We start from the raw sequence: 23,861 nt of genomic DNA, 5'->3' as shown, positions 1-23,861 counted from the left end.
AAATATTCGAACTTAGCTATCATGCCTCTTCTTCTCTCGTGTCCCTGGCCCCAAGTAGATAGAACTAAATATCGTCCATCTGTCTCTTTATGTTTTTCATTTGATGTGATTTCCAAGTTAATCCTCATTAATCCACATTGCCCATTTGTTTACTATTCCTCTTAAAACAAGGCACCTACAACTCAACAGCCTTTTCTAGGTAATTTTTCCAGAGGTTTAAAGTCTTAGTTATTGGAGCACTGTTGAGTTGCTGTTATCTTAGCTCACACGAAGCATTGTGTCAGACACTGCAGGAAGCACTTCATATACATTATCTTATTTAATCCTTATAATAATAGGTCACTGACGAGGCCTGCTTGTCAACCCAGGTCCCGAGGTCAGTGGTGCTGCAGAAATAAGAAAGAGACAAAGAAATAGAGTGGGGATCAGGGGCTACCGCCTTCAAGAGGCCATAGCAACCCTCTGAGCCAATTCATGGTTTTTACTTACTATTTTCTACTTCCTTGTATGTGCAGGGGATATATCAGTATTTTACTTCAAACAGATTGGAAGCAAGATAGGCTAGGACAGGCATTCCTAAGCACATAAAGTAATCATAAATGCTTTAGCCCTCCCAGGCCGTAATTTGTTGTTTGCTTCAAGTCATCTTTGGCCTCTCCCGAAAATCCCCTAAGGCTCCAGTCCTGAGAATATCAGAGCAGATGGTTTTCCATCAGCAACATCAGTGCTTCAGCAGTCTTGTTTTCAAGATGCCATTCTTTGATGTTGTTCTCAGTCCTTTTGCCTCAAGGGTCATGAGAGAGTCACAAGACTTTGTAAAGTATAGACTGACCTCTACAGCCACTCTGTGGCGCCAGTCTTTTCTTTCCATTCTTTGTCATTCCATAGTCATGCCTCCAACAGGTCACCTGTCTAGAAACAGTGGAGTGATAGTAAACCAGGATTGCCTGATTCCAGAGACAGGCTCTAACTACCACGTTGTTCTGCCCTTGCTGTAAAATACGATATTCTGTATGGAGTACTTTTTAGGAAATCAACTGAAGTGGTCTGGGGGTGGCGAGAGGTGAGAGTGTTACATACATAACTCACCAATTAAATAAAATTGTATTCAATCTCTCATTACCAACTATAGTCAATGATTTCTTTTTTTTTTTTTTAAAGGATCTTGACATGCACTATGAACCCACAGATACTGCTGCTATGGCTCGAACATCTAATCTGAATGAGGAACTTGGCCAGGTAAACTACATTTCTTATTGAGAGGTTGAATTGGAAGTCAAGATGTGGTATAAATTCTGCCATATGTGGCAACTTCAGATAAATTGACAGCTCCTAATTTTCCATTTTTTGATTAATTGGCCTAAATACATGTTAGTACCTAACTATCAATTTTCGTTTTTAGTGAATGAACATTATTTAAAGCATATTTTGTTCTCAGGATATCACACAGAAGGATGTCCTTCAGTATATAATCTGACTAGTATGTAAAGTATTGACTGCTATTGAGTTACAAACTCCTGGTATTAAAATTGTTCATAGCTTTTGTCCAAAAAGGAAGGAGAAAGTAAAGTGTATCAGTGAATTGTATAAGTTAAACAGGAATTTCAGATTTATAGTTCATACCATATTGACAGGTGTGTATATATTTATAATTCATTCACACATACTAGCTGAGAAAGAATTCTTTTTTGCACCATTGCCATTTGCTTTAAGTAGCATTTAAGCCAGAATTATCTTTTTCGTACCAATTCAGATGTTATGTGAAGTTAATTTTAATTCCATGCTATAGCAAATTCCTATGTTTGTTATGTTGAGAAATGTTTATAGACGATTATGCTCCGTATATAAGTAGCTTTAGTCGCACTTTCTAGTGGAAATTCAGACCATATGAAGACAGATTTCTATATGAGTGTAGTTTTTCTGATACCTTGAGAGACTTTAATTTTCATATGTGATTCATTGCTAAAATGTTAAGAGAAATGAATGAAATTATTCTTTAATGATGTGCAGAAAGTAGTCAGTTAATAGCATTCTTTGTGCCCCTACGATGTAACAAAATTGATGAAAAGAATAATGTAAGGTTTTTTTTTTCCCCTTTCTATAAAAGACTGGCTTTAAAAGACTTCTAAAATTTTAATGAGAAATGTTAAACTTTTTTTTTAGGTAAAATACATATTTTCTGACAAAACTGGTACTTTGACATGCAATGTAATGCAGTTCAAGAAGTGCACCATAGCTGGAGTTGCTTATGGGTGAGTTTTTTTCCTTATAGTTGGGGTATGATATACACATTTAATTAGTGCTAACAGTTTGGTATGATTTGAGGAGTTCTTATTTGGGGAAGTTTTTATTTCTTTTAACCTAGAAGCTACTTGTATTTTAACATACATGTACATTTGTGTTTTATAGCTTGGTATTGCTTTTCATTTGGAATTACCTATGAGACAGGGGCTCTTCCCAGTAATATTTCAGTGCTTAGAGTTTTTCAGCATCTCTATCTGGCTCTGGTAATGAGGTACACATACACTTCCTCTCCGTTGCCATAAAGTTGGAGTACAGCCTGCATGTGGTAATGAAACTGACAGCGTTAATGGCCTGAACGTAGCCAGAACACAGAGTGGAACTTGAACTCATGTGCTGGAAATTGAATCCAGCCAAAACCCAGATTGGGACTTGAACCCATGGTTCAAGTGTCTGGACTCACTGAGGTTTAGGTTCTTCCTGTGTCCCAGAAGAAGGGATTCAGCGAGAGACAAAGAGATAGGCAAGAAATAGATTTACTTTTAAGAGATGAAGCAGGCCGGCACGGAAGCTCTACCCCGAGGATCCAGTGGGCTGCAGTTTTATCATCCAAGGGGAGTGGGGGTCAGAAAAGATCACCTCTTCCTCTTTCTTTGAGCAGTAGCTCCTGTTTAGTATCTCTTAAGGTGTGTATTCAAATCAGAAGAAGGGCAGTCCTCAAACTCCTGCCCTTGGTCTAACTCCAAAGGCAGACCTCAGCCCATCCCCCACCCAATGTCTCCTGCCTCCACTAGGTGAGCAAGCCTGCCTCATTCTGATGGCTTGTTCGAGCAATTTATTAACTTACAGTGATCTCCCAATATCCCCCCTAGATTTCCCTCTCTATCTAAGATCCTTTACTGGGACTTCTGCAACTACCTGTGCCTACTCCATCCCTATCAGTAAGACAACGGTGTGTCCTTGGGCAGTTTTCAAGTTAAAATGTTGTTTCTCTGATAGGTATCCCTTTGACTTCTTGTTATCAGCTCTCCTCTTTGGAGAGCAATCTCCATTTCCGATGACAGAAGGAGGTGGTGGGACAGGAAACTGTCGCCTAAAAAAATACAACCCGAAAGTTGAGAATTAAGCTTTGTGTGGGGTGAAATTAGGATTTAAGCCCAGGAGACAGCATCTCAGGTAGCTTCGAGAACCCGATCCGAGGAGGCTGCGAGGGGGGGAGCTAGAATGTGTGAGTTTTGCAACCACGGGAAGGTAGTAGGAACAAAAGATGTACAGATAACCAGATTGACAGGAGACCCTTTCTGTGGGAAGACAGAAAGATCTGGGCTTAACTGGAATCACTCCTTTGATGTGCTTTCCTGAGTTCCCTCAGGGCTCCTTGGCTCACCCTGGGGAGTGGCTCTTCTCACAGGTGACCCTGACATCTTTTGTTTTGCCCACTAACTACAGCCCAGGAGGCATTATTTCAGATAGTTCTGAAATACAGCCCCAAAGGGGAGAGGGGAACTATCAAGATATAAGTCATAAATAAAAGTGAAGGGGGGTGGTGCCTGCAGCCATGCACACATCTTAGAGACGATTTCTGCTGGTCTCCTGAAGATATGAGTCATCGTTGACGGATTTTAGTGTTTTTCTAGGCATGAGGAGGTGCAAGATTGGGTTCATAAAATCTTCTCTCTGAAGGTCCATTCGTTCAGTTTTCCCAGAGCACAGAGTGCCTCCCTCCTGGTCTCCACCCTGAGCACCACATGGGGGGTGCAGTGGCTCCTGTTTTACTCCATGTAGAGGCTGATGGCAGATGCCATGCTTCACTTCACAAAACTCTGGGGGCTAACTGATGCCCAAAAGATGTTACTGGAATCTGGGTTCTCATTCACGCAAAGAATGAACTCCGTGAACACACAGGCAGCAAACAACCAAAGCCTTTATTACAGGAAAGCAAATAGCTCCCAGGGCTGCTGAGAGGAGGGAGAAGAGCCCCCGCTCCCTATTGTCTTACAGGGGCTTTTACATCTTAAAGATGGAGGGGGTACCAACGTGGGGTCCAGAAAGATGTTTTTTCCCATTAGCCCTGCCCAGTTACCTAGATCAGTCCTTGTCCAATAGGGGTCGTAGGGGTGGAAGTGTCCTGTAAGTTTTTTGATGGTTTCTTTGCCCTTTCTTCCCATAAACCAAGTCACAGGGGATTAGGGATTAATGTCCACCTGGGTGTAGGTACACTTCCAATAGTAAACAAGTCCTGTGGGGATGTTACTCCCAGGAGCCCTTAAGCCACAAATGTTAACCAATGGCCATATCAAAGGATGCCTCGAAGCTCAGGCTCCTGCACTGACTACCTGAGTTATTATTCTGCCTCATAACAAATATCCTCAATTATTTTTATTAGGCTCTTCATATCCTTTAGAATGTGCTTATTGAACACCCCTTTTTTCCCCTTACTTCCAGGTATGCTTGCCTAAACTGTTCAAAAGCCTTCTTTTTTAAATCCTTTCTAGGGTAATGTGAGAAAATTAATTTTTACGTTTCCTAAAAAGGCATGTCAGAAGGTGAAACATACTCCTGGTTGATTGACCTTGGCCTATTATCAAGTGTTCCAATGATCTTGATCTGCAAGTGAAACTGGTAAATCTTGGTGTTTTAACCATGTAAGCAAGGGACTTGCTTTTAGGTTTTTTGGCTTGTACCCTCCCCTTTCCCCACTCATACTGTTGCCGAAGCTCCGGCCTCTGTCTGCCATTGCTGAATAGAAAGGTGGAGGCAGAATTTTGGGTGAAAGTGAAAAAGATAGCTTTATTGCTTTGCCAAGCAAAGGGGGCCATAGCAGGCTAATGCCTTAAAGACTGTGCCTCCCCTTGGGAGAGATTAGGGGGAGTTTCAGCGTGGGCAGTGGAAAAATAGGACTGTAGGTAAGGATCTGGGTAGAGGCAAGCTTGTATTGTCTTTCAAAGCTGGTAGCTGGTGTTTAGTGGCCCCCGGGGCTGGTTTCTGGTGGTCCTTCTCCCTGGAATGAAGGTTGCTTCATCAAGTAATTCTTCCATTTGTTGGGGGTTTTAGTTCTGCTAAAAGTCTTAAAGATGATTTTTTTTTTTTTTGCTTTTTAGGGCCGTACTCACGGCATGAGGAGTTTCCCAGGCTAGGGGTCTAATTGGAGCTGCAGCCGCCAGCTTATACCACAGCCACAGCAAGGCAGGATCCGAGCCATATCTGTGACCTACACCACAGTTCACGGAAACACGGATCCTTGACCCACTAAGCGAGGCCAGGGATTGAACCCGAAACCTCATGGTTCCTAGTCGGATTTGTTTCCACTGCGCCAAGATGGGAACTCCTTAAAGATGTTGTTACGCATATTCCTTGAGGAAAAACCAGGATCCTGCCCCAAAGTTGCATTATTGTCTCTTGACTGCTCCTCCCTGTTCTCTGCATCCCCTCCTTTCCCTGATTAGCCACTGGCCTTTGGAATTCAGGGAAGGTCCTGGAGGCTGAAGCTTATTCCCTAAAAACAAGAAATGGAGGACCCAGGAAGGCTTGTGTGCCCAGGAGCTGTACAGGGCCCTGCTTGGTTCACATACTGTTTCTAAGCAGTCAGTATAAAAATAGGGTGCTCTATTATGAAAATGCCTTTAGTTAAAATTGTAATAACCACTTGGTAAAATTTCTAAAAGCATGTGGTTATTCTCGTACATGAGGTCTACCAAGAGAATAGATGGAGGCAGAAATTCCTATTCTTTGGGTGAGCAGCGAGTGTAGTGAAAAGTGACTTCCAACTATCTGTGTAAATGAAGCTAAAAAAGACATTTGACTGAATGGCTTTTTTTTTTACACTGTAGGGACAGGCTGCTAATTTAAGAAACATGCTTCCTATTTCCAGGGCTGGATGTCACTTTGCATCTTCCCTCTTTATGTGAAGATCTCTTGATTCCCTTGGACCACAGAGGCCTTCCTCTCTCCCACCCCCAGTTGTGACAGGCCACTTCTTTGTTATGCCGCTGGTGTAGGAGGGGTGTGGCCACACTCTTAGACATTTTCCACTTGTATATTCAACCCACAGTTATCCCAGATGAAAGAACAAAAAGCCTGTTGATTCTAGAGTTTATTGCATTATACTTGATCACAGATTTATGGTAACGTTTGATTTCTATACAAATTTTGCATTCATTCACAAATGGTTTTTTAGAGGGATCTATTTGGTAAACTGACATCCTTTTTACTTTGTCCAATGTCCAGTTGAATAAGCAGGTTCTTCAGGTTAGCAATTATTGATTGTGAATTTATCAGAACAGAAAACTAGAATGATTTCACAATGTTCTTTTCTCTTGCATTCTGTAAGGTTTTTTCTTATTCCTGGAACATGTCCTTAAACACTTATAGGAGTAGTTCTAAAGAACAGTGTTCTTCCTGGGTCAGTTGGTGATATTGTCATTAACAATTAGCTATTATAAGAGAGTGAGTGGGTTTGAGACTGGTAAATATTAAAGTAGTATTAGAAGTTAAGTATTTCATCATTAAGATTAGGTTTCCAGTGAAACAAATTTCCTCCTGGGAAAATCACATCTTTTAACAGTGAGGTGCAGTTGTTAAGACATGAGTTCTGGTCCTCGCTTTGTCAATAATTTACCATGTGATCCTGTGGTGACTATTCCACACTCTTTAAAATGAGACCCGATGATCTCCAGGAGTCTTCTGCAGATATAAAATTCTAACAGGTTTAGAAATTTAAAAATAGGAAGTCTTTCTTTGTCTTTTTTTTTTGTCTTTTTGCCTTTTCTTGGGCCGCTCCCGTGGCATATGGAGGTTCCCAGGCTAGGGGTCGAATCGGAGCTGTAGCTCCCAGCCTACGCCAGAGCCACAGCAACGCGGGATCCGAGCTGCGTCTGCAACCTACACCACAGCTCACAGCAACGCCGGATCCTTAACCCACTGAGCAAGGCCAAGGATCGAACCCGCAACCTCACGGTTCCCAGTCAGATTGGTTAACCATTGCGCCACAACGGGAACGCCTCTTTGTCATTTTTAACAGTGAAAACAGAAATAGGTTTCTTCTTTTGATAATGTGTCATGTGTTTTCAAGAACACCAACAGCCATGTTGAGTGAAACTAGTTGCTTAACCACTTCTAGGGCGCTGTCCTTTTAGGATCCTTAACCCTGACTGCATTTTTATCAACATCCCCTCCCTGAAACACTCCTGATGGGCAGTTGGAATGTCCGCGTTGTGGAGAATTGTTGGTAATATGTAGAAATCACGAGACTTCAGGCTGCTCAGGTGGTTACCGTAGAAGAGATACATGGCTGTTGTTTAATTCTGCCGAGCTCTACCAGAAAAAGTAATTCCTGAAAACTACCCTTCCTTGGAAATTTCCTCGAGGCACCCTTGGGTTATAGGAACTCAGAGACGGGGACAGAAATGGTTACACTGTCCTGTGTGCCTCGTAACAGGGTTTAACACGTGTTTAACATGAGGAACTGTTACTATGTGCACTGCCAGCTCCAGCAGAGGAAAGCATGGTGGTTATCTCCTCAGAATGTGGCAAAATAGGAGTTCCTGTCATGGCGCAATGGTTACAAATCCCACTGGGAACCATGAGGTTGCGGGTTCGATCCCTGGCCTTGCTCAGTGGGTTAAAAGATCCGGTGTTGCCGTGAGCTGTGGTGTAGGTTGCAGACGTGGCTCGGATCCCGAGTTACTGTGGCTCTGGCATAGGCTGGTGGCTACAGCTCCAAATCGACCCCTATCCTGGGAACCTCAAGAAAAGGCAAAAAGACAAAAAAAAAAAAAGAATGTGGCAGAATAAAGGAAGAAACTCAAATGTTCATATACGAACCAATGCCTTCGAGGTGTCAATTTCAGACCTGATTTTCCTTAAGCATCTTGAAGGAAATAAAGCCTCCTTTTACCCTAGATAGAATCAAAGGTGAACTCTGTTGGCTTTGATCAGTTTGAAGGACAAAACTTGGAAGTCTCTTGATAGCACCATATTTGCCTGGTTCTGTGTATTCCATAGGGTCGTAGGAAGAAACTATTTAACACTTAAAACACTGCTCCAAAAATTTCGTCTTAGTAAGTTTTTTTCTCATTTCATATAACCTTGGCCCCAAATTGGATTTATGATGGGCACTAAAGTAAAATGATTTGTACACACTTAGCAACCATGGTTATTTTATAGAGATTGACTTTGTCAGAAATGCTGCTATGCTTAAATCTGTTAGTTGTTTCACTAGATTTTTTTTGTTGTTCAATGTAAATAGTGATGTCATAGTTGTAAATTTCACTTTTTTACAAACTAGAAATTCTACCGTTAACTATTTATTAAAGTATCATTTCAGAAAATTTCTTCTTGTGGGGAATAATTCAGTTTTTTCATGGTTACTTGAAAATACCAGGAATAAGTAAGGGGGCTTTTATGTTCAGTGACTAGAATTCTGAATACAGTGAATATTCTGGACTACAATCCTAAGTACCAGCTTTGTTGATAATTTAGATCTTCCTATTAGAACAAGCTGATGAATCCGGCACCATCTCTAAAGTTAACAAAAGATTCTTATTCTAATTAAGCAAACAAAACAATATTTTTTCCATGGGCAAGTCATTTGAATCAGTATTAAAAACATTTCATTGACAGTTTCCCTTTAAGTAAAAACCAAAATGCTCCTAAAAGCAATTTTTATTTATGTATGAAAATGGTATGTAAGTAGTTTAACTTGACAGTATTTTGTTTAGCAATATGTTTGCTGGAAAGATCAGCAGTGTCAACACTAAGAGATTCACCATGAGAAACCTCATGATTATCCAATAGTTAGCCCCAAGGTCTAGATTATAACCAACAAACGTATCTTACTGCTCACCGTGACCAGCGAGTAAAGCTGAGTAAACACCCTTCCTTTATTTATTCACATGCCTGACAAATGTTCTTGTCTTGCTATTATGTAGCATTTTGTGAGATGATGGGGACCCAATGATGAGCAGAAGTTCACATGGTTTCTGCCCTCCTAAGGTTTATAGTCTAATTGGAGGTTAAGGGATGTAATTAAATGATCGTACAGACAAATATAAAATCAGAGCACAGTACATAGGACAAAGGTCTATGTGGGCTTGTGACTGGGGACAGGGAGGGGTTGCTCTAATCAAGGAGATCAAGGACTATTCCCTGAGAAAGTGATGCCGAAGAGTGAGTTTAAATGAAGAACTTGCCAAGCAGATAGAACAGCACTGACACACAAAGGCAGATAGCGAGGCAGAGCATACCCACCAGAGCTGCTGGAGCAGTGGTCGTGGGGAATCTCACGCAGGCGGGATAAGTAACCGGTATGTGGGTCACGTGCTGCTCACCACATTCTGAAGAGTGCTCAGCATCTGCCAGGCCCGGACCACACCCAGGAGAGGGACCCTGAGCCTTGAGCTCTGAGGCTTTTAAGCCAGAGGAGTTGGGAAGCACCAGCCTCTCTCCTGATGTGAGATCCAAGGCTGCTCTACAACACCAGTGTGACTTAACAGAACCGTGCCGTGGTGTTTTTTCCTTGGGAAGCACCAGGCCTTCCCCTGGTACCATTGGAGAGCTAGTCTAAGCCTTGAGGTTAATGAGAAGTGATTTTCCAGAGCATGGGCTGCAGCCAGTTTCCATAGAGTTGCCAGGAGGCCATCACCTTTTCCGGAACTCCGGTCCAGCAGGGGCTTGCTCAGCCCTTCCTCTCAAGCATCTAAAAACATCCTTTGGTAGAAGAGAGAATCCTAGGAGGACTGCCTTCATTGTGACTGGAGCAGAGAGTACTGGAAACTACACTGGAGATGGGATGATGCTTTGGAGGTGTCTCAGAATATGAGGCCCATGTCAGGGCTGGTTTGGTGAAAGAGTAAAGAGAATAGAGGACACTTAGGGAGTGAAAGGATCCTACCAGTTTTCAGTGAAGATTATTTTGTATTTGTCAAAAACAAGGACTTTATACTTGTACTCAATACCGAACTCTGCATTTTTAAAACTCTACCTATATCTAATACATTTAATTTGAAGGAAAACTTGGAATGGTCACGTATAATGAAATAAATGGGACATAAAATCTCTTCATGCTGCTGAGAGAGCAGATCTTAAATGTTCTCACCATAAAAAAAAAAATGATAATTGGGTGATGGATGGGAGCGTTAGCTAAAGCAATTTAGATGGGAAACAAATCATCATGTTTTATTTACATCTTAAATTTGTACAGTGTTATATGTCAATTATGCCTCGGTAAAGCTAGAAAATTTTTGAACTCTAAAAAGAAATTGTTAATGAATACATATATAAATAAATAAAAGAGAATCTGCTCTATCATCTATTATAGGCCAATTCTGACTGAATTCATGACTCACTGATTGAAATAGAAATTATATATGGATCAAACTTTCCTTGTGCTCAAATGAGCTAATGGACAAAATTCAAGTTTTGGGTTTTTTTTTTTTTTTTTAATCTTTTCTGTGCTACACACCTGGGACATATGGAAGTTCCCAGACTAGGGGTCAAATTGGAACCGCAGCTTCCAGCCTATGCCACTGCCACAGCAATGTGGGATCCGAGTCGTGTCTGCAGCCTACACCACGGCTCATGGCAACACCAGTTCTTTAACTCACTGATCGAGGCCAAGGATCAAACCCGTGTCCTCATGGATTCTAGTCAGGTTTGTTATCGCTGAGCCACAGTAGGAACTCTGAAAGTAAAGTATTGATGAATGTGTTTTCTGTGTGAGATAACAAATTGTTTAGTCACTGAATTATGGCTTGAGTGAAAATTTTTGAATATCTTTTAAAATGTGGCTCCCATTAGTTATAGCAATGTAATTAACTTTGACTTTAATATACCTGTTTAAAGAACCTTATGGTAGTCAAATTTACTTCTAAAATGTACCTGGCAAGTTTTATCAGTGTGATAGTTTGTTCTTAGGTATTAGAATGTTTATTTCATTAAGACACTTTATTCGGATTATACACTATATGATCAATTTTCCATTGGCTTTAGCATATTTTTAAACTACTAAGTTCAATATTTCCTACTGAATCCTGAATTCTCTGCATAAAATCAGGAAATGTCATGGTGAAGAGGCCATTTGGCTATCCAGTTAGTTCCCATAAATCATACTTAGTATACTAACTGCCATTCTTTCCAAATCAACTAAAATTTATTTCCTTAACGTTGTCAAGATCCACCTCTCGGTACTTCCCGTTTGCATGCTTTTCTGTTTCCAGCCTTTCTGTGATTATTTTCTCCTCTTTCTGTCCCTCCTTTTGCTCTCTGAAGCCATGTCCCTGAACCTGAGGATTATGGCTGCTCTCCTGATGAATGGTAAGCTGCATGGACCCTTCTGTCTCATTGATCCCTTTAAAAGGTTTACATCATATTGTTCTGTTAGACACATTTACTACTTTTGAAAAAATATGACTGATCAGGTAGGATGACAATGCTGTGAAATAGGTATTTCTTGAAATCTGTTGAAGATCCCTGATTTCCTACTGCATAACCTTTAGCCATGTTATAAATGTTTAGTTCAAAGTTTATGTACAGCTGTGTATCTGTAATAAAGTCTGTAATGACCAACTCAGTCCCTAGACTGTGGACGACCTAAGATTTCAGCACCTGCTCCAGAAATTTTCTTGGATTTTTTTTTTTTTTTTTTTAGCTCAGCACTGCCACCTTCTGCCACTACATACATTTTCTGCAGATTTGCAGAGAGATGCTACTAAAATACCCACGCAGCTGAAAGTTCCTTTACATTTCTTTTTGTTAATTTCCTAAATCTGTTTGGAGGCTCAAAAATACACATTTTTATTGAAATATCTAGGACAAATGTTGGAAAGCTATACTACTAAGGACTAGAGTTAACCGGAATTAATTTTAGAATTATTATTTTTGGCATTTTATAGCCTTAATTTCAATATTTATTGGGGTTTTTTTGTTTGTCTTACCTTTAAAATCCCCCCATGGATATACATTTTCATTTAGAATAATATAAGTTTATTTTGATAATTTCATCATGATTTGGTGGCAGATGAAATTTCAGAGAACAGATTCCTTTAATGCTGGTAATATAGAAGACATTGCAACTTTATATGTGGTTACATTTCTATTTCCAGATTTACATGTATTTTATGATTAAGCCACAGTTCCGGTATACATAGAGTTCCAATAACATCCATTCAGTATTTTCAACTTGGAATATATTTCAATAAAGTGGCATTTGGAAACAATTTGCAGTAAACCTTATAATACGTAGGGTCAATGACAGAGGCAACTATGTGGTTCATGTGATAACTAATGAGTCATTACATTTAAGCTCCTTGCTACCGCACCTGAACAATTCTTAGGGTTTGTTGTTTTGTTTTGTTTTGTTTTTGGCCTCACCTGGGGTATGTGGGAATCCCCAGACCAGGGATTGAACCCCTGCCCCACAGCAGCAACCTGAGCCATGGCAGTGCAATTCCGGATCCTTAACCACTGCACCACAAGAGAACTCCTCATAATATATATTTTTTTAATGTACCAAAGCATTTTACTCTTGGCAGATATTTCAAGTTTGATGATACAGATATTCCCTTAATCTTTTGAGACTGTCGTTAAAATTTTGACTATATCTTTTTACTTGTTGCTTTCCTGTAGATTAGCGTAAGTCTGTTAAACACTACTGTTAGTGTAGAATTAATACACATTTATGTAAAAGTAAGTTCACAGTGAGTGTTAGCTCATTCTTAAAAGAAGGAAATTACCTTCATTATATTTTTATGAATATTGGATGGAAATGTCAAAAATTGTTGTTTGCGCAGGCCATTCAAAATATCCTACTTCAGCAGAGGTTGTTTCATGACTTTTATCGTTGGAAAAAAATAAAAAGAGAGAGTGTTATTTTATCTGTTTAATAAGTTCTTTTTGCAAAATACCTTTTTGAAAAATTTGATGTTCTAAACTAGGGAACTCAAATAAATGCCAACTTTTCCATAAATTGTACAATTCCACTTGCGGTTATGTATAAACTAAGATATGGTAGTTTTAAAAATAAACACGAGGGAAGAATTTTGCCACCTTTTTAATAATGGGAGCTTTATTTTCAATAAATACTTAGATTCCCCATCTATCAAGTAGTTACCAGTAGGCAGCAAAGATGCAGGAATGGATATTACTTTAACTTTTGTTGTGTCCTGGGTCCTGTGCAGTTGTCAAGGATGCAGACTGGATTCTTACCACCCAAGTTCACATCCTGATCCTTCTGGTGCACTTGAACCAGTTCCCTAATCTCTCTACTGCCGATCCTTGTCTGGTAGAATGTAGACACCATCAGGAGGTTGTGAAGATTAAATGATCTGTTTGTAAAGTGCTTAGTGTCTGGACAAAGTAAGCTCACAGTGAGTGTTAGCTCTGACGTCACTCACTTAATCTTCAAGACATTATTTGAGGAGTTGTAACTGATATGACCATTCTAAAGTTGGTGAAATACAGGCAAAGAAGCTAAAAAGTAACCTGCCCCAAAATATACAACCAAGAAACATGGCAGACAGAGTTAAAACCTCACTCAGCCTAGTTATAACGTAGGCGCTGGTAATATTACATCCTATAGACTTTAAGGAGCTTCAAAAATATCTGCTTTTAGAGCAACAGATCCCCTTATTCTTTCAGTTATTTTATTTGTTTCTTTCTGTCTGTGTTAAGCTAGCAAGAGCAAGTAAAATTTAACCAACTGACCTGAGAAAAATTAGCATGAGGGGGACACAGTCTTGCACAATCCTACACGGGGCCTCTGCCCAAACTGATCCCCTTGGTTTCATGTTGCCAGTGAAACCAAGATTGAAAGTGTGATTCTGGTTGAATCATATGCACCAGGCACCTGGCTATATCTTCATGCTGCTGGTCTTCATGGGTGAACTGGAGACTGCAGATGACTCTATAAATCCCCAAACTGGAAGTTTATTCTTGTCTGTCAGCAGCTTCACCTTTCAAAGTGAAGTTCATTGAATTCCACATATAAAACCTATGGCCTTTACTGTATTTTTTACTAACCTACTTGAGCCATATCTGCTACAAAAATACTAAGTTAAAAAACACAATATTTGATACTTAAGTATATGTAACATATTTACATTTAAGTCAAATGTGAAGGCAAACCTATAACGTAGTAACACTTTCAAAAATACTCTCTTGATGTTAAAAGTAACTGGATGATGGCTGTAACTCTTCTTGTTTAAATCTATTAATATAAATAGTTTACAGAGATGAAATCATCTCTGAACTAGTAGCCACTTACTCCAGAATTGGTATGATTTTTTTGTTATTGCCAAGTACCATCACCTAACATGTAACTTTACAAGTTAATTCATTTCTGTTAAAAATCTGCTATTCTCAGGAGTTCCCTGATGGCTCAGTGGGTTAAGAATCAGCATTGCCACTGCTGTGGCGTGGGTTCAGAATTTGACATGCCACAGGAGAGGCCCCCCAAGAAGGAGATTTTTTTTTTTTTAATCTACCATTCTTGGAGTTCCTGTCATGGCTCAGCAGTTAATGAACCCGACTAGCATCCATGAGGACGCAAGTTCCATCCCTGGCCTCGCTCAGTGGGTTGCGTTACGGCATTGCTGGATCTGTGGTGTAGGTCACAGACACCGCTCGGATCCCTCCTTGCTCTGGCTGTAGTGTAGACCGGGGTTACATCTCCAATTGGATCCCTGGCCTGAGAACCGCCATATGCTACGGGTATGGCCCTAAAAAGACAAAAAAAAAAAAAAGAAAAGAAAAAAACTCTACCATTCTCTAAACAGTATCGCTATTTGAGGAATTACACACACACATAAAAATCTGCTTATTTTCAGCATCTCCATGGCCCTAAGATATGTTTATTTTCCAAAACTATATATTTCACTACATTTCAAAAATTTTTCTAATGTCATCTGGTGGAAATTTTCAAGCATAAACAAAAGTAGACAGATGTACTCTCATTCACTTCAATAATATGTACTCAAAGCTAATTTCAATTCATCTGTCTTCCACCACTGTTACTTTGAGGCAAATCCCAAATAACATATTATTTCACTTTTTCTTAGTGTTTAATATATTTCCACATTATTCTTTCTGATAGTTGTTTTTTCTTAAGTAAATGCTAGTGAGGGTAATTCTTAGCATTTACTTTAAATGCTAAAAAGGATACCTTAAAGTGTTCTGTGCTTAGTCATTTCACTTGGTTTTTACTATCATCCCAATATTAGTGGATAGTACCATTTTCTGGTCTTATTTTTTCATTTCATTTTGGTCCATAATTATATATGGTAATTATAGTGGTGTTTGTTTATTCTGTTGCCACAGTGAGGCTCACTAAAACATTCTTCCAGGTGTGACTGTATTATCATCAGATCTAACACATCCAAATTAGTGTTAGTCTTCAAAGTAGTCGTTTTGACAGGTGATTTATTTATTCCAATGAAGCAACCATTTCAGAGAATCTTTTTGGGACTCCTCTTTTGTAGCTGCTCTCAGAAGCACTTTGACCCACATAGAAAAGCAGATCTCATTACTTTGGTCAAAACCGCTGTCTAAAAAAAAAAACATTATTGTTGAATTCAATCACTTGTTTATATTCTTGGTCTTGACTGGACCTGATGCTGAATAACAAATTCATTTCTGAAAATTAAATCTCCCCTTAAGGAATTTGGATTTGGAACCAGTCACACCATCCAAAAGCAGAAAGTACAGATCCTTTCAAAAAACAGGGCATTGTAGTCACCCTGCCTTTGTCTCCCCGTGTATACACGTGTGTAACATGTATGTGTAGATAAGGTATACATTTAGTTTGTTGTAGGATGTGAATATATTTCAGCTGACATGACTGGATTTTGTTCTGACATGGATTTTGTGCTGGTTTTTAATTTTTAATTTAAATTTGATTTTTTTTAAATTTTCCTAGTGCATTAACATGTTACAAATTCAAAGAATGTAAAGAGGGAAGAGTTTTCCTGCCCTTAGTCCTCCATTGCCCCTCCTGAAGGCAGCCAATGTAACCAATTGCAGGTGTATTCCTCCAGATCTATTCTACTTATATACATGCACGTGTTTTTCCTCTCATAGTTTTGCAGAAAGTGAAGCATACTATATGCACTGTTTTGTATCAGCTTTTCATTGGACAATGCATCTTTGAGGTTCATTTGTCTTCCATATAGAGCTCCCCATTTTTTGTTTAGTATTCTGTTACGTGAATCTACCACAGTGTTTTTAAGCAACAGCCCTGATAAAACTTTGAGTGTATTTCTAATATTTTGCTATTAAAATTGTGCTGCAGAAAATGAATTTGTACATATAGCATTTTGCACTAGGTGGTACAAATTACTAGAACTAGAATTTCTGGAATAAAGGGTTACATGTGTTTTAAAGTTTGATAGAAATTGCCAATATCCCTTTTTAGAAGTTATACCAATTTTCATTCTCTTCAGTGATAGATGATTTAACTTTTTCTACAGTCATAGCAGCACAGGGTTGTCAAACTTTGTGTCTGCCAAAACAATAAATTTAAATCTCATTTCTCTCATTGTTTTGTGAGATTCATTGTATATCTAAAGCCACTTATATTTCCTTTGTGGACTGTGTGTTTATATCCTTTGCTCATTGTTCTACTGCATTGTTGATCTTTTTCTTTTTTTTTTTTTTTTGTCTTTTTGCCATTTCTTGGGCTGCTGCGGCATATGGAGGTTCCCAGGCTGAGGGTCTAATTGGAGCTGTAGTTGCCGGCCTACACCACGGCCATAGCAACACAGGAGAGCTGCGTCTACAACCTACACCACAGCTCAAGGCAATGCCGGAACCTTAACCCACTGAGCAAGCCCAGGGGTCAAACCCGCAACCTCATGGTTCCTAGTCAGATTCATTAACCACTGGGCCACAACGGGAACTCCTGATCTTTTTCGTATTGGTTTTTATGAGTCCTTTTTATTTTAAGTTAACCTTCATTATATGTGTTGGAAATATTCTTTCCCAGTTTGACATTTGGCTTTTGACTTTGTTTGCAACAGTTTTTGCTGTGCAGAAATATTTTAGCTGTATGCAGTCGAAGTTTTCTATTTGTTTTCTGAATTAGGTATGATACTTAGACCTTTTTTCTGCCTAAGTTATTCTTAAATTTTCCTATCTCTTTAGTACTTTTATTAAATCATTCATCCATTGGTTTAAAGTAAAAAGTATGAACTGAAGTTTTTTCCTTTTTTTTTTTTTTTTGGCTCTTGTTAACATGATTTCATAGTCCATACTGTTATGTATGAAATTCACTAATACCGAGTGGGCCATATTTATTCTAATTTATATTTATTCATAAAATTCTGAATCTTCCCACTTTTTATCACTATAGGGATTGTTCATTTTTGGATGGTCAGAAAATAATTATTTACAGTGTATCTTTTAAATTTATTTACAGTGTATCTTTTACATCGAGAGGATGCAAATTACATGACACTGTGGGTTAACCGCTCATTTTTCCACTTACTTTAATGTCTACCCCCACCTTATTACTTTTTGCAAAACACCATAATTTCTTTGTTTCCTTGTGAGGCAAAGTGTCACTTGAAATTTCTCTGGAAATTTTGAACAAAATGTAGGTGTTGGTTTGCACTTTTATTTGTGGGTAGTTTGCAAATTTATATAGCTTTGTCAACTAACAGTTTAGACTATTGTGCATTTAATGAAGTTGGTTCTTATTTTGAAATGACTTGAACTTTCTAATTTTATCAAACACTTTTACTAAAAATGAACCTTTTGTGAGATTTCAGAAAGGGATGGTGAGAGCTCGGTGCTTGAATTACCCAGTGCAGACTATAATTAGTAGCTGAGTTGTTTACAGTTTTTATGATCTTGAAAAGGAAGTTACTTTTCGGGAGAAGGGTTATTTAGGATTATCCATGTTAGAAGTCTTCATTGATGCGGGCAGGATGTGTCCTATAAATATTTCAATTGTGTATCTTGTGTCATTTATTATAAATACATTTGAAAGTTATATCAATTGTGGTAACTGGGATTTATGAAATGAAAGAATTACTGATGCAATTAATAAGACTTATCTTCAGATTTATAAAGGCTTTTAGTCTGGAATTCTTTAGAAGGAAAATAGACCTCCACATGCAAGAAGTTGCTGTGAATATTCCTTGACATTTCAATTTATCTAACAAATATGTGGGAAAGTATAACTAAGAACCACTAATGAATACATTTTAATAATAGGGACATTTTATAGAACCCTGAATAATAAACTACTTTGAAGAAATGATAGGAGTTCCCTAGTGGCTCAGTGGGTTAAGAATCTGGAATTGTTACTACTGTGGCTCAGGTCATTGCTGTGGCACAGGTTCAGTCCCTGGCCCAGGAACTTTTGTATGCCATGGGCACAGACAAAAAAATAAAAGAAAAGAAATGATAATATTTGGAGAAGATGATGCTAATTTTTCTCTATCTACTCATTGATAAGTCATTTAAAAGTTCTTGGATTTTCCCCTTCATCTTTAAAACTAGAGAAAGAGGAGGAGAAATAATAATAATAGTAATAATAATAATTTATTTAGCTCTCATAATTATTGAGAATTAATAAGCCAAAATATCACACAAATAAATATATGTTTTACCATAAATATTCTAACTTCCTAAATTGGTTTGTAGGAAAAATGCATGTATTGACAATACAGTTTATGTTCAATTATTTCAGATTCTTTTTTTTCCCAATGATTTCTCCTTCCTTTCAAGCAGCTAGCTTTAAAATACAAAAATGTTTTAAATATGATGTGACACACTGACATTGATAATACTCTTTGTAACCTGCAAAAATTGTGATTAAAATCTTTCTGGATTACAGTTATTTAGTATTGGGCACATTTTTTTTCCTCAGTGAATTCTGAAATTTCCTTCTGAGCACAAAAGCTTTAAACTTATGTGTTTTCACTGAATATTGAAAAGTATACCCTTGGGGTTTGACATGTCCACTTAAATGTTCCTTGTCTTTTCTTTGAATCTCAACATTTTGATATTAAATTGCATGGTTATGAGATTAGTAATATCTAGATTATAGAGGCAATTCTGATTTGATTTGTTTCATAAGAAGTTCAAGTTTGCTGATCTGAACACAGCCACAACACACAATCCCATACACTTTTATGGCTTATTCTCCTTATGTACACATACAGAATAAATGTGCTATGTAACTAAATGTATCAAATATTTGTTAGTGATAGATATTGATGAAATTGTAATTATTATTTTTGTTTCATATGATAATCATATAGTATTAGTCACTTTAAAGATTTCTCATGGCTAAAGTTAAAGAATATTACTTTTTAGGAACTCCATTAATTCTTAAAATTTTTAAAACTTGGAAAAATTGTAGAAGTAAAAATTCAATTGCAGGTATTTTGTTACATTTTTAAAATTAATATTTTTAAACTTCATGTGACTACAACATAAATTTATTCCAGGAAAATGAACTGTAAAATACTATTTTTCATTACACTCTTGAAGGCTTTCACATTTTAGAATGTTTGAAAATATTTTGTAATTGAGTCATGAAATCTGTGGTGTCTTATTTAGAAATGCAGAGTAAATTATATTTAATCTATTAAAGGTTTACAGGCATAACGATTTTGTTTAACAGTAACTTACAAACAGATCAGTGGGCTTGTATAAACAAACCAAGTTTCCTCCAATTTTTTTCCCCTTTTAGGCAGAGCTCGCAGTTCGGAGATGAAAAAACATTTAGCGATTTATCACTTCTGGAAAACCTCCAAAATAATCATGTAAGCAACGTATCACCATTATCTTTTCATTGGTAAATGAAAACTAATGAGTGTTTCTCTGAATTATCTTCCATGTTTATATATTCCTTTTTTGCTTTCATAATCATTTTAATAATTATCAAAACTTCTTATTTCTAAATTATTTTTACTTGACCAACATGAATTCATAGTTGCTCAAAGTTAGTTTTTAACATTATCAGTAATCAGTATTCTAGTTTTCTAAACATTGTGTATTAATTCTAGAGCCTTATTTGTGTGAAACAACACGTTAACAATTTTAAAATAGCTATAAAAGTGAATTACCTGCTCAAAATTATAGACCAGTGCCAAATCTATGCAATAAGAAATTCGGACATCTGCCACCAGTTTGAACATGCCATGTATGAAGTTATCAATACTTACTAAAATGCCACCTGATCAAATGATAGGGTCTTCCAAGTTTACACCCCAGAACTTTTTCTCACAGTGGCTTCAGGCTCAATATGTCCAAACTTGAACTCATGATCATCACCCCAAAACCTGGTCCCTTCCTAGCACTGGTAGACGTACCACGTGTGCCCCAGGGCAGGGCTCTAGCAATGTATTCATGTGGGTATTTTTGCCTCAACAAAACATGGGCTTCAAGATCCACAAAACCTAGACCTAAACCCCTCCTCTTCCCTGTGTTCTCAGGGTCAGTAAATTGCACCATCACCTGTCTTATTACTTCTTCGAGGGACTTGGGGTTGCTTTTGATACCTCCTTCGCCTCCAACTCTAGGTCTATAATGAGTCACTAAGCCCTTGTCAGTATAACTTCTAGAATACTTCCAGAATGTCTTTGTCACTTCATTCTCACTTTCTCTACCCAGTCCAGACTACCGGTTCCCTCCAGGGGAATTACTGTTAAGAGGCTCCTACCCACCCATTCTCCTAGTTTCTATTTGTATCCCCCTCCAAGTCTTGTTGCACACAGCAACTGGACTGATACAGATGGAAATCAGGCCCCATCATCCTCTGTTTAAAAACCATGCCCTGGCTTCCCTCTCAGTTTGCAGAGTTATACGATCCAGCCCCTACCTAAGTCACCGACCTCACTTCAACCTCTTTTTTCATTTGCTCAGAATGCTTCATTCTTTCCTCTTTTAGGACCTTTGCAGTCACGTGTGCTTCCTGCTTGGTGGAAAACTCTTTTTTTAGTTCTTCATGAGGCTAAAACCCCATCAGCTTAAATATCACATGGTCTCAAGGACAGCCTCAGACTGGCCCAAATCACATTACATGATATTTGTACATTTTATCCTTTTAGCCCTTTTCACACTGTAAATAAATAAATAATACTTGTGTACTATTTTATCTACTATGTGTCTATTTTTCCCACAGGTCAAAGCTTCACACAGCAGGGACCTTGTCTGTTTTGTCTGCCATTCTACCCTGAACAGTTTTTTTCAAACAAAGTTCTGGTTTACCTTTCTAATCACTTTTTTGTCTAAGAGCATAGAGGAATAGTTTTCCTTTATTAATTCAAATGATATTTTTCTTCATCAGGAGCCAGACAGAAAGATGGTCAGTGTTTAAAATCTGGCTGTTGTTCTATAAACTCTAAGCTCCTTGCAGAAAGAATCCCATCTTCCTCAGGCCCTAAGAGTCCATTGTATGTAGGACTTGCTCAGTCAATCCTTTTTAATTTAATAAAATGTATATCAGATTAAGGTTGCCATTTTGGACAGAGGACAAAACATGACAGAGAAATCCCCTGCCGTCATCACCAAAACCCAAATAGTGGATCCACAGTGAGATTAGATGCCTAAAGTTTAGATCCAATCAGAAATTAGAACCAGGTAAAAGAACCCTTGAGGATTTCTCTCCTCTGATGACAGGATTCAACCATAACTGTCTTTTTTGCTATACTGTTTCTATTTAACAAGACAAAGTGGTTTTATATAAATGTTAAAAAAAGGAATGCAAGGGTGCAAGAATGATTGATTTTAGTTAAAAATACTTGTTGTTCTCATAGATGTTGGCTTCTTGGCTCCCATACCCTTAATATTTAACAGCTGCAGTCTTAATAGATACACATGAAGTAGTAGTACTATCATTAGTGTCAAAATGTTTCCAGGAAAGGGCTAAATTATGTGTTTATTTCTTACAGCCAACTGCACCTATAATATGTGAATTTCTTACGATGATGGCAGTTTGTCACACAGCAGTACCAGAGCGGGAAGGCGATAAGATTATTTACCAAGCAGCATCTCCAGGTAAAACGGAGCAATTGCGATGCATTTTTTTGCTGGGAAATGGTTCTGAAATTTGAGATGGTTCAGAAACAAAATCAATGTAATTTGAAGAAGTAGAATAACCAAGTTACGTTTTTTAGATCAAAAAGTTTAACACAACATTGTAAATCAACTATTTCAATGAAATAAATAATAATAAATAAAAACAAAAATTTACATACTAATTAGAAAAGTTACTTTGGCTTTCAAAATTAAACATATTTTAAAATATATAACTTTATATGTGTAATTTTTGTTTTATGACATAAATTATGTGGATATTTGAATAACAAAATCACAGAAGTTAAAAAAATGATACTTTTTTATATACACATAGTAAGCTCTTCCTTCTTTGTAAAAAACTAAGAATAGACTGTTAGTCATAACTGTTTTTGCATGTAAGCAGACAAGAAAAGGAAGATCTGTTTGCCTAGACAGTGTGTATTTTATTTTATTTTATTTTATTTTGGTTTTTAGGTCCACACGTGCAGCACATGGAAGTGCCCAGGCTAAGGGTTGAATCGGAGCTGTAGCTGCCCATGCCAGCCTATACCACAGCCACAGCAACTCGGGATCCGAGCTGCATCTGTGACCTACATCACAGCTCATAGCAACGCCAGATCCTCAACCCACTGAGCAAAGCCAGGGATTGAACCCACATCCTCACAACTGCTAGTCGGGTTTGTTTCCCCTGAGCCACAACAGGAACTCCCAGTGTGCATATTTTAGAACACCAACCTTGCCCTCTTCTTTTGGAAATGGTAACCAAGGAGCTCCCTGTGTATTTATTTAGATGAGGAAGGTTTTACACTTTTGAAGGGATTCCATGAGGTATGTATTAGCACAGTTATAAGTATTTCATATTTAAGCTTATTTTCAATGTAAAATTGGGTAAATAATCAATTTGATGATTGTAAGACTTCAGGATAGAAGGAACACACTTGGGGAGGTTTGTTATGTGTTTTAAACTATATTCTAAACCAGCACTGGCAACCTCGTAAAATGTACCAAATTCCTTAAAAGCATAAGAAATGTTGCCTCTAACATGGATGGACCTAGAAACTATCATGCTAAGTGAAGTCAGCCATACAGTGAGGCACCAACATCAAATGCTTTCACTGACATGTGGAATCTGAAAAAAGGAGAGACCGAACTTTGCAGAACACATGCTGACTCACAGACACTGAAAAACTTAGGGTCTCCGGAGGAGACAGTTTTGGGGGGGTGGGGGGGATGTGCTTGGGCTGTGGGATGGAAATCCTGTGAAATTAGATTGTGATGATCATTATACAACTACAGATGTGATAAATTCATTTGAGTAATTTTTTAAAAAAAAGTATTAAAAAAAGTTTTGAATATATTTCTTTCTTTCAACAATGATCTGAAGATGGGCTTCTATCATTCAAGAAAAAGAAATGTCTATTTTGTTTCCAAAAAAAAGAGAAATGTTGCCTCTTACATTGGGATAGAGACTATGTGAATGTTTTCTTATCCTGCATTTTATCCTCAGAAACAAGAAGGTCTGATATAATAAAATAGTCAATTCATTTATATCCATTTAATTTGACCCTTAAATATTGGTAGTGTTAGTTTTTCTTTTT

At 37.9% G+C, this 23,861-nt stretch overlaps 1 protein-coding gene across 8 annotated transcripts in view; it reads left to right on the top strand.

Moving 5' to 3' along the window:
- Positions 1–23,861, top strand: part of ATP8A1 (ATPase phospholipid transporting 8A1) — a 252,441-nt gene that overhangs the window by 82,746 nt on the left and 145,834 nt on the right. For all 8 annotated transcript variants that reach the window (XR_007137501.1, XM_047798800.1, XM_047798799.1 and 5 more), the window contains 4 exons: positions 1,162–1,239; positions 2,164–2,252; positions 19,934–20,006; positions 22,137–22,242. Coding sequence is in view for 7 of the 8 variants with exons in the window: in XM_047798800.1 (XP_047654756.1) it covers positions 1,162–1,239; positions 2,164–2,252; positions 19,934–20,006; positions 22,137–22,242 (346 nt within the window). In the remaining variant the exon portion in view is untranslated. The remainder of the gene's footprint in view (positions 1–1,161; positions 1,240–2,163; positions 2,253–19,933; positions 20,007–22,136; positions 22,243–23,861) is intronic.

Source organism: Phacochoerus africanus, chromosome 10 (assembly GCF_016906955.1).
Source record: "Phacochoerus africanus isolate WHEZ1 chromosome 10, ROS_Pafr_v1, whole genome shotgun sequence".
In the NCBI taxonomy this organism is placed as follows: Eukaryota; Metazoa; Chordata; class Mammalia; order Artiodactyla; family Suidae; genus Phacochoerus; species Phacochoerus africanus.
The sequence above is the reverse complement of the archived record's forward strand: the minus strand, read 5'-3'. Positions and strand labels throughout refer to the sequence as shown.